At 38.3% G+C, this 14,203-nt stretch overlaps 1 protein-coding gene across 4 annotated transcripts in view; it reads left to right on the top strand.

Annotated features, from left to right (window-relative positions):
* Nucleotides 1–14,203, top strand: part of DYM (dymeclin) — a 391,190-nt gene that overhangs the window by 22,669 nt on the left and 354,318 nt on the right. For all 4 annotated transcript variants that reach the window (XM_088833353.1, XM_088833352.1, XM_055417337.2 and 1 more), the window contains one exon: nucleotides 961–1,152. In XM_088833353.1, the coding sequence (XP_088689479.1) occupies nucleotides 1,013–1,152 (140 nt within the window). In that variant the 5' untranslated portion in view covers nucleotides 961–1,012. The remainder of the gene's footprint in view (nucleotides 1–960; nucleotides 1,153–14,203) is intronic.

Genomic DNA, 14,203 nt, shown 5'->3' with positions numbered 1-14,203 from the left:
GGTATTTTAAAACTCTACTGAATAAGGTCGGACACATCAGGTGACCTATATCAGTTCTGTGTTTTCTTCCCCAGGAGGTCAGTGGGCCATGCTGACCCTTGTTCCAGCTGTTGCACAGCTCTTGAAATGTAATTTCTCTTCACCTATCTTGTGTTGAATCCTGTTTCCTCAATTCCATGTCTTCATTTTTCTTGGTTTATTCCCTCATACTGAAATTTTCCAGTAGCTTCAAATGTGTGCATGGGAGGTTTTTGAGTGTTGGCAAGTCTAAAAATGCTGTTCTACCTTCACACTATCTGGGAGCTTTTGGCTAGGTATAGAATTCCAGTTAAAATGTTTTTTCTTAATTTAAAGGCATTGGTTCCTTATCCTCTAGCTTCCAGTATTGCTGTTGCGAGATTAAGAAACCAGTTGTTTTCTTTTTAAGAATTAATGTATAAGACAGATAGGAATAGAGGGTAATGAAACAAAACCTTTGTATCTCTTCTCCATTTTCAGCAAATCTAAACAATAATCTGTTTCTGTTCCTTTCCCTTTTCTTTTCTAGAAAGTATTTATGCAACTGAAGGCTCCCCTTTCCTCATGCGATAACATCATATGAAAGCATTCTTCTGATTTTGCTTTGTATTTTTCCCATATGTGTTTTAATACTTGTAGTAGCTATGAATATATCCATAATATTGTTTGTACATTTTAAAGTCATGTAAATGAAATTACGCCATGTCATTATTCCACAGCTTTCTTGAAATAAATATTTTTGAGATGTGTGCATGTTGGTAATTGTAGATCTAGTTAATTCATTTTCACTAGTGTATTGTATCCTATTGTTGAGATTAAAAAAATAAAGGGAGGTATGATTTTTTTTAAAGTAGGTTTATAGTTTGTTATATTTAGGTCATGGGTAGGAAAAGTATGACAGTTATTTTGAGCACGTTTGAAATTTCTTTTTATTCTTTGTAGGTTGTTTTGTGGAAATGAAGGTTTAAGGACAAGTTATCCACCAGATTAAAAGATGGGATCAAACAGTAGCAGAATTGGTGATCTTCCTAAAAATGAGTACTTGAAAAAGTTATCAGGCACAGAATCTGTCTCTGAGAATGATCCGTTCTGGAATCAACTTCTGTCATTTTCTTTCCCTGCACCAACAAGCAGGTAAGAGGTAACTTGGAAATGGAACATTTGTATTGAGGGCCGCATAAACTTGTGTGGGATCCTGGTTTTGGAAAAACTTTTATTTTAATGTTCTCTCTCTGTTTGTTATCCATGTACTGGTAGAAAACCCGAAAGTTGTGAAAAGGAGGAGATAAGATTTTCTCTTTCCTTTTCCCCGCTCAGCCACCTCCTTTCTCCAGAGATGATTCCTGGTAGCAGTTTCTTTTGAATTCTTCCAGAAATCGTAAAACCATGTATTTCATGTAGTTGTACAAGACTGTTTAAAGACAAATGCTAGCATACCACACATACCTTGCTTTTTTCTTCTTGCCTGCTGTCCTTGCTTTTTTCCCACAGTTAATATGTACCTGCCTTATTCTTTTAAGTGACTGCAGAGTATCGATCTGTGCTCAGTAGCTCAGTTGTGTCTGACTTTTTGTGACCTCATGGGGTGTAGCCCGCCAGGCTCCTCTGTCCATGGGATTCTTCAGGCAAGAATACTGGGGTGGGTTGCCAGTCCCTTCTCCAAGGGATCTTGCCGACCCAGGGATGAAACCAGTGTCTCCTTCATTACAGGCAAATTCTTTACCGCTGAACCCCTGGGGAAGCACCAAGAGTATCCACAGATTATATGAAATCATTTTGTTATTGGTGAACATTTAGATTGTTTCCAATATTTTCTTATAACAGATAATGCTGCATCCATAATTTCTCATGCATACAAGTAAATTTCTAGTATAAATTCCTCAAAGTAGTAGTGCTGGATCAAAGTATATGTGCATTTGTAATTTTGGTAGATATTACCAAACTGCTTCATGGACGTTGTACTAATATATACTTCTACCATCAATATATGAGAAGGTCTGCTTTCCCACCCCTTTATCAGTTTAATGTATTCTTTGGCCTTTGCCATTTTGGCAGGTGAGAACCAGTATTTCCTTTTTAACTATTATAAAAACTGACCGACATATAACTATGTAGAGTGACTAGAATGTTGAATTCCCATTATTCAGTATGTGGATTTTAAGGATTTTGATTTATTTTTAATAGTTTTATTATGATAGACTGAATAATTGCCCCCTAAAGATATCCCTAGCCTAGTCCCTGAAATCTTTGACTATGATGATATGTTGTAGCATGTATCAATATTTCATTCATTTTTATTCCTGAGTAAGATTCATTTATATGAATATACAATCATTTGTTTATCTGTTCATCAGTTAACAGCCATTTGGATTGTTTCCATATTTACTTCATCTATATTTTAAAGTATTCTGAAGTAAAGTAAAATACAGACATTTTCTTTATAATCATAATACCATTATCACATCTTAACAATCACAAAATTAACGGTAGTATCACACAAATAACAATAGTTTCACTTACCCAGCCCTTCTTAAAATTTCCCTAGTTGTTTTGTAGTTTGTGTTTTACAATTAGGAAATAAATAAGGTGTATATATTGCATTTGGTAGTTATATTTCTTGAATGTCTATAATCTTGAATAAAGGTATATATTTCCTAACTCCTCCCACTGTTTTTTTTCCCATATGCCTATGCTGCTCTTTTTTTTTTTTCTTTTAAGAAACTGGGTCAGTTTTTCTGTAGACTGTTCCACCTTCTAGATCTACGTGACTACTCCTTATATTTTGGTTTTTTTATTTGAATTTTCTATAAATTGAACATCAGATTTAAAGATTATAAAGTTTGGGGTAAAAGTAATTCATAAGTGATGCTAGGTACCTTATTCAATTAGGATACAAAAAATGTGAAGTCTTAATCAGTTATCATGCTAAGACTGAGAGGTTTGGTTGTGGTTTAGCATCCATTGATGATTTTGGTTCCAATCACCTATTTCATAAGAGATTACAAAATGGTATTATTTTTAATTTGGTCATTTCTTGTGCATTTATTAACTGGAATTCTCCTGTAAAGGAGTGCTTTCATGAATTAAGTTATAGTAAAACATAATTTTTACTATATTATTAATAAGGGGAAACAATTCTTCTACTGATTTTCAGTAATGAAAATGGTACAGTAGTGACAACTAAGTCTGTATTTCTCCTCTCCCTGACCCTAGAGTTGGAAGGTCTGTCTCTCTCTTTTGACTATGAATTAAATATATATATATATGTAAAATGTATGTATATGTGTTCCTTTAACAATCAAGGTTATGTTTGTTTTCATATGTTTGAGGATTAAGGATTATTGGTATTTTCTTTTTGTGAATTGTTTATTTTGGCAATGCATTTTGATTTCTGAGTTTTAGATATAGTTGAATTGGACTCTACAAGGTTGACTTTGTTTACAGTTTTGTGATAATGTGAGTTAGTTGTATATTATGGGAAGCGACTACATATTAGTGCTTCTGAGATCCTTGGAAAATTAAAGGTGGTTGTGGATTGATGAGAGAGGTCAAACTAAAGATGAGTACATTTTGTATCAGTACATTTTGAAATCATTTCCTTAATCCTGAAGGAATTATCATTGAGTATCTCTGCTCATGTTGTAATAAAACTTAGAGGAAAAAAGAGCACATAAAGAGAATATTATTTGTTATTCAAAATAAATTTTCTTTTCACTTATGTAAACTGTATTACAATCCATTTGTGCTCTGCCAAGAGCATCCGACAAGGTCTTTCCTTGTGGTGGTAGTGTGAGAGCAGAGTATGGACTGCAACAGCTGGAGTCATGGTAGGACAGGCATTTAGGAAGTTTTGTCCCCTCTTTGACTATTAGCTGAAAGAAGTGCAGCTGAAACTGTAACCATAGGAGATGTTATGCTTCAGAAAAACCCACAAGGAAAAGTATTGCAAGTAATGATAGTAGCTGTTGGATTGGGCTCTAAAGGAAAGGGTAGAGAGATTCAGCCAGTTAGCATGCAAGTTGGAGATAAAGTTGTTCTCCCAGAATAAGGAGGCACCAAAGTCATTCTAGATGACGAGGATTCTTTCTTATTTAGAGATAGATAAAATCTGAATGGGAAAGAAAGAAATTAATAATAGCTAAAGTGCTCTTTAGAAGGAAAGGAGGAAGAAGATGGTGTATGTGTGTGTGTACTTGATTTATGCAAAGCTGGTACTTCAGAGCACTGGGAAAGGATGAACTTCTAAGCAACAGTGGTGGGAATAAATTGTTAGCCATTACTGTCTATTTCTTGACTTGTGCTGGTGCCTTGCAGTTTGAATTATTATGGCTTTATAGTTTATCTTGCTAATTATTGCTTTTTCTCAAAGATCCTTTGCTGTTCTCATTTATTCTTCATGTCATTCAGTTCAGTTTAGTCGCTCAGTCGTGTCCGACTCTTTGCGACCCCATGAATCACAGCACGCCAGGCCTCCCTGTCCATCACCAACTCCCGGAGTTCACTCAGACTCATGTCCATCGAGTCGGTGATGCCATCTAGCCATCTCATTCTCTGTCGTCCCCTTCTCCTCCCACCCCCAGTCCCTCCAAGCATCAGACTCTTTTCCAGTGAGTCAACTCGTCGCATGATGTGGCCAAAGTATTGGAGTTTCAGCTTTAGCATCAATCCTTCCAATGAACACCCAGGATTGATCTCCTTTAGAATGGACTGGTTGGATCTCCTTGCAGTCCAAGGGACTCTCAAGAGTCTTCTCCAGCACCACAGTTCAAAAGCATCAATTCTTCGGCGACCAGCTTTCTTCACAGTCCAACTCTGGCATCCATACATGACCACGGGAAAAACCATAGCCTTGACGAGACAGACCTTGGTTGGCAAAGTAATGCCTCTGCTTTTAATATGCTATCTAGGTTGGTCATAACTTTCCTTCCAAGGAGTAAGTGTCTTTTAATTTCCTGGCTGCAGTCAGCATCTGCAGTGATTTTGGAGCCCCCCAAAATAAAAGTCTGACACTGTTTTCACTGTTTCCCCATCTATTTCCCATGAAAGAGTAAAAAGCTATAAAGTGAGGAAACTGTACATTGCGGTGGAGGACGGATCAGTTCAGTTCAGTTCAGTCGCTCAGTCGTGTCCGACTCTCCGCGACCCCATGAATCACAGCACGCCAGGCCTCCCTGTCCATCACCAACTCCCGGAGTACACTCAAACCCATGTCCACAGAGTCGGTGATGCCATCCAGCCATACCATTCTCTGTCGTCCCCTTCTCCTCCCGCCCCCAACCTTTCCCAGCATTAGAGGGATAGCTAGTCAAAATATCCAGAAAAGCTTTGTTCGTGGTGGTGCATATACTTTTGTCACTTTGAAGTTCCACTTTCCTCTCCCCTGCCCTCAGCTCCTCAGTGCTAGTATTTGGTATGTGACCTGTAGAATGTTAACATTGAGCTGGCCTTGAGGTGGAAGGTGACACCTCGTTGATAGTCAGGGATGGTATTACTTACTTTATGAATTTTTCAACTCTAAGATGAATATCTGTAGGGAAGACTCTGAATCCAAACATTTCTGAGATTGCTCACTCCTGAAATTCCTTGGATCCCATATGTGCTTTCCTCAAGTGCAGCCAACAATTGATGTCTGCCAGTTTTTTTTAGAAGCACTAAGTCCTTTAGGACTAATCTAATCTTTCCTTACTGTAAACTGTTTTTGGCACCAGGGTAGCAAGATTTTGTTATAGTTTCCAGGCATGGATGAAAAACGTTCAGATTCTTCAGTAGTTTTCAACTTTTCACCTTATTAAAATTCCTTGTGAAGCAAAGGTGTGAAATAAAATCAAGATTAAATCTAGAGTAAATTTTAAGTAATATACTGCTTATTTTTCTTAATAAAGTGTTTTAAAATTATTTATATGACTAATTTCATACTAAAGTGAGAAGGGAAAGTGCTTATTGCTTAATCATGTCTGACTCTTTGTGACTCCATGAACTGTAGTCTGCCAGACTCCTTAGTTCATGGAAAAGAATACTGGAGTGGGTAGCCATTCCCTTCTCCAGGGAATCTTCCTGACCCAGTAATCGAACCCAGGTCTCCTACATTGCAGGCAGATTCTTTACCATCTGAACCACTAGGGAAGATATAGCAATGAAATAAAAAACAGTGCAGAGCTAAAGACAGAGGTAGTAAAATCATCTTTGTCTGCAGTAAATAGTCAAGAGATAAATGAAACAGAGTTGTAAAATATGATGTCCAAACGCTAAGCTATATATGTATATAGTTACATATAAACTTCATGGTAGCCACAGACCAAAAATCAATAATAGATACACATGCACAAAGAGAAAGGAATCCAAACATAACACCACGGTTAGAAGAGAGGACAAAACTACAAAAACTACCAGAAAATGATGAACGAAATGGCAATCAGTACATACCTATCAACAATTGCTTTATAAATAGACCATATGCGCCAATCAAAAGACATAGAGTGGCAGAATGGATACAAAAGCAAGACCCATCTGCGTGCTGCCTGCAAGAGACTCATTTCAGATCTAAAGACACTGAAAGTGAAAGGATGGAAAAGCTTTCCCATGCAAATGGAGACAGAAAGCCTGGATAATGATACTTATATCAGACAAAATAGACTTTAAAACAAAGACCGTAATGAGAGACATTACATAATGATCAAAGGATCAATACAACAAGCAGATACAACAGTCGTAATTTTATATATATATATATATATGTACCCAATATAAGAACACCTAAATATATAAAGCAGTTAACAAACATAAAGGGAAAAATTAACAGTAACACAGTAATAGTGGGAGACTTTTAACACCCCACTTACATCAGTGGACAGATCATCCAGACAGAAAATTTGTGAGGAAACCCTGGTCCAAATGACACATTAGACCAGATGATTGATATATATATACATACACACATACCTCCATACATATTAACATTCCATATAAAAGCATAAGAATAAGCACTCACACATATGATTTCAAGAAAAAATGGATTAATTCCTAGGATATGCAATCTTCCAAGACCAAATTAGCAATAAATAAAGAATATGAGTAATGAAATTGAATCAGTAATCAAAAGGCTCCCAAAAAACAAAAGTCCAGGACTAGATGGCTTCACAGGTGAATACTTCCAAACATTTAAGGAAGAAATAACACTTACTCTTCTCAAGCTATTCCAAAAAACTACAGAGGAAGGAACACTTTTGAACTCATTCTGTGAGACCAGTGTCAACAAAAGCAGATAAAGACTACACACAAAAAAGAAAATTACAGGCTAACACCACTGATGCAGAAATTATCAACAAAATATTAACAAACTAAATTCAGTAATACATTAAAAGGATCATATACCATGATCAGTTGAGATTCATTCCAGGGATGCAAGAATGATTCAGTATCCACAAATCAATATGATATACCATATTAACATATTGAAGACCAAAACATGATCATCTAAGTAGATGCAGAAAAACTGACAAAAATTCAACATCCATTTATGATTAAAAAAAAAAATAAACCCTCAACAAAGTAGATATGAAGGGAACACACCTCAGTATATGACAGGCCCACATCTAATATCATACTCTGTGGTGAAAAATTCAAAGCATGCTCTAAGATCAGGAACAAGACAAAGCTGTCCACTGTTGTCCACTATTTTGTTCAACAAGAGTTTTGGAAGTTCCAGCCAGAGCAGTCATACAAGAAAAAGGAGTCCAATTTGGAAAGGAAGAAGTAAAACTGTCACTTTCTGCAGATGACATGATACTATATATAGAAGATTCTAAAGATACCACCAAAAAACTATTAGAATTAATAAATGAGTTCTGGACTGCAAGGAGACCCAACCAGTCGATTCTAAAGGAGATCGATCCTGGGTGTTCATTGGAAGGACTGATGCTAAAGCTGAAGCTCCAATACTTTGGCCACCTCATGTGACGAGTTGACTCAGTGGAAAAGAGTCTGATGCTGGGAGGGATTGGGGGTGGGAGAAGAAGGGGACGACAGAGAATGAGATGGCTGGATGGCATCACCGACTCGATGGACGTGAGTTTGAGTGAACTCCGGGAGTTGGTGATGGACAGGGAGGCCTGGCGTGCTGTGATTCATGGGGTCGCGGAGAGTCGGACATGACTGAGCAACTGAACTGAACTGAAAGTTTCAGGTTACAAAGTTAGTATACAATCTGTTGTGTTTCTGTACACTAACAATGAACTATCAAATAGAAATTAAGAGAATAATCCTATTTCAAATTGCATCAAAAGTATTTGGGAATAAATCTAAACAAGGAGGTAAAAGATGTATACTCAGAAAACTATAAGAGACTGATGGAAGAAATTGAAGAAAACACAAACAAATGGAAAGGTATACCCTGCTCATAGATTGGAAGAATTAATATTGTTAAAAAGACCACACTCCCAAAGGCATTCTATAGATGTAATGCAATCCTTATCAAAATACCAATGGCATTTTCTGTGGAAACACCGAAGACTCTAAAGAGTCAAAAATATCTTGAGAAAGAACAACAAAACTGGAGATACCACATGCTCTTGATTTCAAGCTATACTACAGAACTACAATGATCAAAATAGCATGTTATTGGCACAGAGACAGACACAAATCAGTGGAACAGAATTGAGAACCTGGAAATAAACCCATGCACTTTTATGTTCAGTTAGTCTACAACAGAGGAGGCAAGAATATACAGTAGGGAAAAGAAAATCTCTCAGGAAGTGGTGCTGGTAAGACTGGACAGCTCCATGTAAAAGAATGAAATTAGAGCATTCTTTGACACCGTATACAAAAATAAAATGGATTAATTACTCGATGTAAGACCCGAAACCATAAAACTCCTAGAAGAAAACATGGGTAGCATATGCTCTTTGACACTCCTGTTAGCAGTATTTTTTGTGTCTCCTTAGGCAAGGGAAACAAAAGCACAAATAGACTAGTGGGACTCAATCAAACCAAAAAGCTTTTGTAGAGCAGTGGAAACAGTTAAGAAAATGAAAAGGCAGTCTACTGAATGGGTAAAGATAATTGCAAATGATCTATCAGGTGAAGGATTAATATCCAAAATGAATAATATGATGAGGGATTAATATCCAAAAAGAACTCATACATCTTAACATTAAAAAAAAAACAAGCAACCAGATTTTTAAAAAATGGGTAGAGAACCTGGATACACATTTTTCCAAAGAAGGCATACAAATAGCCGTTGGACACATGAAAAAATATTCAGTTGCACTGATCATCAGGGAAATGCAAATGAAAACCACAGTGAGATACTACCTCACATCCGTCAGAGTGGCAGTCATCAGTTCAATTCAGTCACTCAGTCATGTCCGACTCTTTGCGACCCCATGGACTGCAGCATGCCAGGCCTCCCTGTCCATCACCAACTCCCGGCGTTTACTGAAACTCATGTCCATTGAGTTGGTCAAAAAGACAACAAATACGTGTTGGTGAGGATCTGGAGAAAAGGAAACCCTTGCGCACTGTTGGCAGGAATGTAAATTGGTAAAGTCGAACTGTGATGCTGGAGAAGACTGTTGAGAGTTCCTTGCACTGCAAGATCAAACCTGTCAGTCCTAAAGGAAATCACCCCTGAATATTCATTGGAAGGACTGATGCTGAAGCTGAAGCTCCAGTACTTTGGCTACCTGAGACAAAGAGCTGACTCATTGGAAAAGACCCTGATGCTGGGAAAGATTGACGGCAGGAGGAGATGGGGATGACATAAGATGAGGTGGTTGGATGGCATCATTGACTCAATGGACATGAGTTTGAGCAAACTCTGCGAGATGGTGAAGGACAGGGAAGCCTGGCATGCTGCAGTCCATGGGGTTGCAAGAGTCGGACACGACTTAGCAACTGAACAACAACAACAAAGTCACTATGGAAAAAAGTATGGGGTTTCCTCAAAACATTAAAAATAAAACTACCATACAGTCCAGCTATTGCCCTTCTGGGTGTTTTTCCAAAGAAAAAGAAAATGAAATACATGAATTCCTATGTCCTTTGCAGCACATTTACAGTAGCCAAGAAATGGAAGAAACTGAAGTGTCTATTGATTGCTGAATGTATCAGAATTCTTATAGCCATTTACTTTTACCATTTGGATTGCTTCCAGTGTTTTCCTATTACGTATAATACAGCAATAGCCTTATATGTATGGTAGAAGTGATTTCTATCCTGTGAGTAAAGGATGGTAAAATGACTTCCATTAATTCTTTCAGTTCATGTTGGCAGGGCATGAGAAACAAGTGTTAACAGGTCAAGAAGAGACTTTATGGAGCACTGATAGTGCTGCCACATGTATTTCTTGTTTTTTTTGAAAACTGATAAGGCTGGTCACATGTGGTGGCCTAGCAGCTCAGAGGGTCCTTTGACCACAGAGGACTGACTGGAAAGATCAAAATCTGTCCACGTGTCACCCATTTTTGGTACACTTGTTAGAGAGCTGAGGATTAGAATTGTGATTCCTTGTGGGTTCTTGTTAAGTGGATTTGGTGAAAGCATTATGGTAAGGAGTTTTCTTTGGGGTAAGTGAGTGGTAGATTGAAAAGTCAACAAACGTTTACTAATACGCGAGGCACAATTTTGTGGTTCATGCACTCTAGTGGTAGAGACAAGTTAACTAAGCAAAATGCAGTATTTAGAATATTAGAACATGAAAATAAAGGAAGAAAAGTTGAAAGATGTGAAAGGGAGACTAAAATATGAGGCAACTTTGATACTTCACAGTTTAAACTTCACACATTGTAATAAAGAAAAAATTGATGTTAATTAAAAATAGACATGCACAATTGGACTATGTCTAAATGCTGTTTCTTGACTTTGTAATCCACAGATTTGTAGTAAATCCCTAAATGTATTTCATGTAATGTATAAACAACAAAGTTATGAAACAGATATTTAAAAACCGATATCTACGTCTCAGCTAAATAAAGGATGCTTTCTAAAACTTTTTGTTTAGTTGCTAAGTCGTGTCCCACTCTTTCATGACCCCATGGACTGTATAGCTTTCTAGGCTTCTCTTTGGGATTTCCCAGGCACGAATACTGGAGTGGGTTGCCAAAAGCTTTTATTTTAAATTGATATTTGATTAGTGCATTAACACTGAATGAGCTTAGCTTTCTAGATTTGAGAGCAGTGCTGAGCAGTGTAGTGACACCTTGTATGCTTACCAAGAATGAGAATCATTCTGCCAAAAAGTGGGCAAAGCGTAGAGAATAGAAAGAGCAGAACATGATTGGGGGAGCATAGATTTTGGAGTCAGGCTGACTTTGTCTTGCACCTCAGCTCTGCTGCTTATTAGCTTTATGAATTTAGAGTGTGTGCATGTGTGTTCCGGAGAAGGCAATGGCAAGCCACTCCAGTACTCTTGCCTAAAAAATCCCATGGATGGAGGAGCCTGGTAGGCTGCAGTCCGTGGGGTCGCTAAGGGTTGGACACGACTGAGCGACTTCACTTTCACTTTTCACTTTCACACATTGGAGAAGGAAATGGCAACCCACTCCGATGTTCTTGCCTGGAGAATCCCAGGGACGGGGGGAGCCTGGTGGGCTTCCGTCTATGGGGTCACAGAGAGTCGGACACAACTGAAGTGACTTGGTGGCGGTGGCGGCATGTGTGTTCAGTCCTGTCCGACTCTTTGTGACCCCATGGACTGTAGTCCATCAGACTCCTCTGTCCATGGGATTCTCCAGGCAAGAATACCAGAGTAGGTTGCTGTTTTCTCCTCCAAGGGATCTTCCCAACCGAGGGATCAAACCCAGATCCCTTGCATCTCCTGTGTTGGCAGGCGATTCTTTACCGTTGAGCCACCTGAGAAGCGTAGGCAAGCCCCTTAATCTCACTGAGCTTGTTGACGCTATGTAAAATGGCAATGATATTACCTACCATGTAGATTTGTAGGGAGGAGAAAAACCATAATGCACATAAAGTGTCTGACTTTCCTCTTCTCTCCCATTAATTTAAAAGATCAAGGGCTCTGTCTTGAGAGTTACTCTAAAATACTTGAGGGTTGGAAGTAAGCAGCACAGATTTAACCGATTTTCTTATGACTTTTATTCTCTGATTGAAAATCGTATGACTCTTTTGAATTAATCGTTCAACTGTTTTAAAAATTAAGCCAAACACAGAGTATGGTAGTATTTGTCAATGTCCTTTTTATAAAGGCTACTTTTTAGAAACCTTCATTGCATAATGAAAATTGTATTGTGTATACTGAGCACTAGATGGTGCTCAAATAAGGCAAGAAGGCAGCTTTTGGCACTGTCGCATGATCACTAAGCTCATTCTTTTCTCAGCACCAAAGTAATGCATGTTCATTTTTAGTACCTTTATATACAGGAAAGCCCAAGGAAGGCAAAAAAAATAAAAATAATACTAATCTGAAGTAACCGCTGTTGACTTTTGGTGCAGATCTTGTCAGTTCTCTCATTTAAAAATGCTTGCATTATATTCTACACGTTGTTTCTTTAACTCACATGTTCCTCATGTCGTTGTTTTCACATCACATAATTTTAAGTGATTATAGAATGTTTTGTCTTATAGATGTCCATAATTTATATCATTGAACGTTTTGGTTTTTGATTAAATGAAAAACTATGATGAACTTCATTTCAGTCAAGTCTTTGTGCTATCCCGAACTGTATATCAGGGCTTCCCTGATAGCTCAGATGGTAAAGAATCAGTCTGCAGTGCAGGAGACCCTGGTTCGATTCCTGGGTCAGGAAGAACCCCTGGAGAAGGGATAGGCTACCCACTCTGGTATTCTTGGGCTTCCCTTGTGGCTCAGCTGGTAAAGAATCCGCCTGCAGTGCGGGAGACCTGGATTGGATCCCTGGGTTGGGAGGATTCCCCTGGAGAAGGGAAAGGCTACCCACTCCAGTATTCCGGCCTGGAGAATTCCATGGACTGTATAGTCCATGGGGTCGCAAAGAGTCGGACAGGACTGAGTGACTTTCACTTTCACTAACTGTGTAACTAGAGTGAGTTCTTAGTAGTTGATTTGCTGGTAAAACAGTCTGTTTTTTTTTAATCACACAAATCTTTCGTTGTATAAAAGTTAGAAAATACAGAAACAAAAGGGAAAATAATAGTGTATCCTCCTCACATAGAGATAACCACTTTTGATATTTTGGTATGTTTTTCCATACTTTAAGAAAGCTGTTTATTTGGTTGCGTAGGGTCTCAGCTGTGTCATGTGGGATCTTTCGTTGTGGTGTGTCAGCTCAGGCTCTCTTACTGTATGCCTCCCGTTTGTTAGGTACTGTTTTTAAGGGCTGAAAACTTTGTACTGAGCATGAGGGACAAGGTTCCTGTCCTCATGCAGCTTATATTGTAGTGGAACAGATGGGCACTAAACAAGTAAAGAAATGAATGCATGAAGTCATTTCTGAAAAGTGAAGCAGAGCAAGCTCATGGAGAGTGGTCGAATGGGAGCAAATGCCAATGGGAGATTTCTTTAGCCAGAGGGTCTCGGGGAAGCAGCATTTAAGCAGATGTGAGTGAAATCAGGGAGCCCTGCATGTTCTGGGGAGAGACTATTCCACCAGGTAGAAAGAACAGCAGGTGTAACAGACTTGAGGCGGGACTGCGTTCTGCATGTTAGAGGGATAGCAAAAAGGCCAGTGTGGCAGAGCAGTGAGCAAGGAAACAAATTACATAAGGACTTTTGGCCATGGCGAAGATTTTTTTGTGCTGTGTGGTATTCCAGAGACGAGCATGCTTTCATGTTGGTATTTGGGAATTTAGTCTGCTGCTGCTGCTGCTGCTATGATTTATTAACTCTTCTATAATGTGGAAAGGTTTTACTCACATAGTTTATTGTGGTGTCATTTACATAATATAAAACTTATCATTTTAGCCATTTTTCTTTTCAGTTTAGCCATTTTTAAGTGTATGATGTGGTGGCATTAAGTACATTCCCAGTGTTTTACAGTGATCACTGCTCTTCATTTCCAGAACTTTCCATCATCTCCAACAGAAACTGTACACATTAAACTCCCTATTCCCCCACTTCCCAGACCGTGGTAATCTGTATTCTGCTTTTTGTCTCTGTGAATTTGCCTATGCTCTGTTACCAGGTATAAATGAAATTGTTTAATATTTATCCTTTTGTGTCTGACCTTTTTCACTTAGCATAATATTTTCAAGG

This window comes from Moschus berezovskii, chromosome 28 (assembly GCF_049115385.1).
Source record: "Moschus berezovskii isolate FMDL1 chromosome 28, NW_MosBer_1.0, whole genome shotgun sequence".
Classification (NCBI taxonomy): Eukaryota; Metazoa; Chordata; class Mammalia; order Artiodactyla; family Moschidae; genus Moschus; species Moschus berezovskii.
This window is presented reverse-complemented; position numbering and strand designations above follow the sequence as displayed.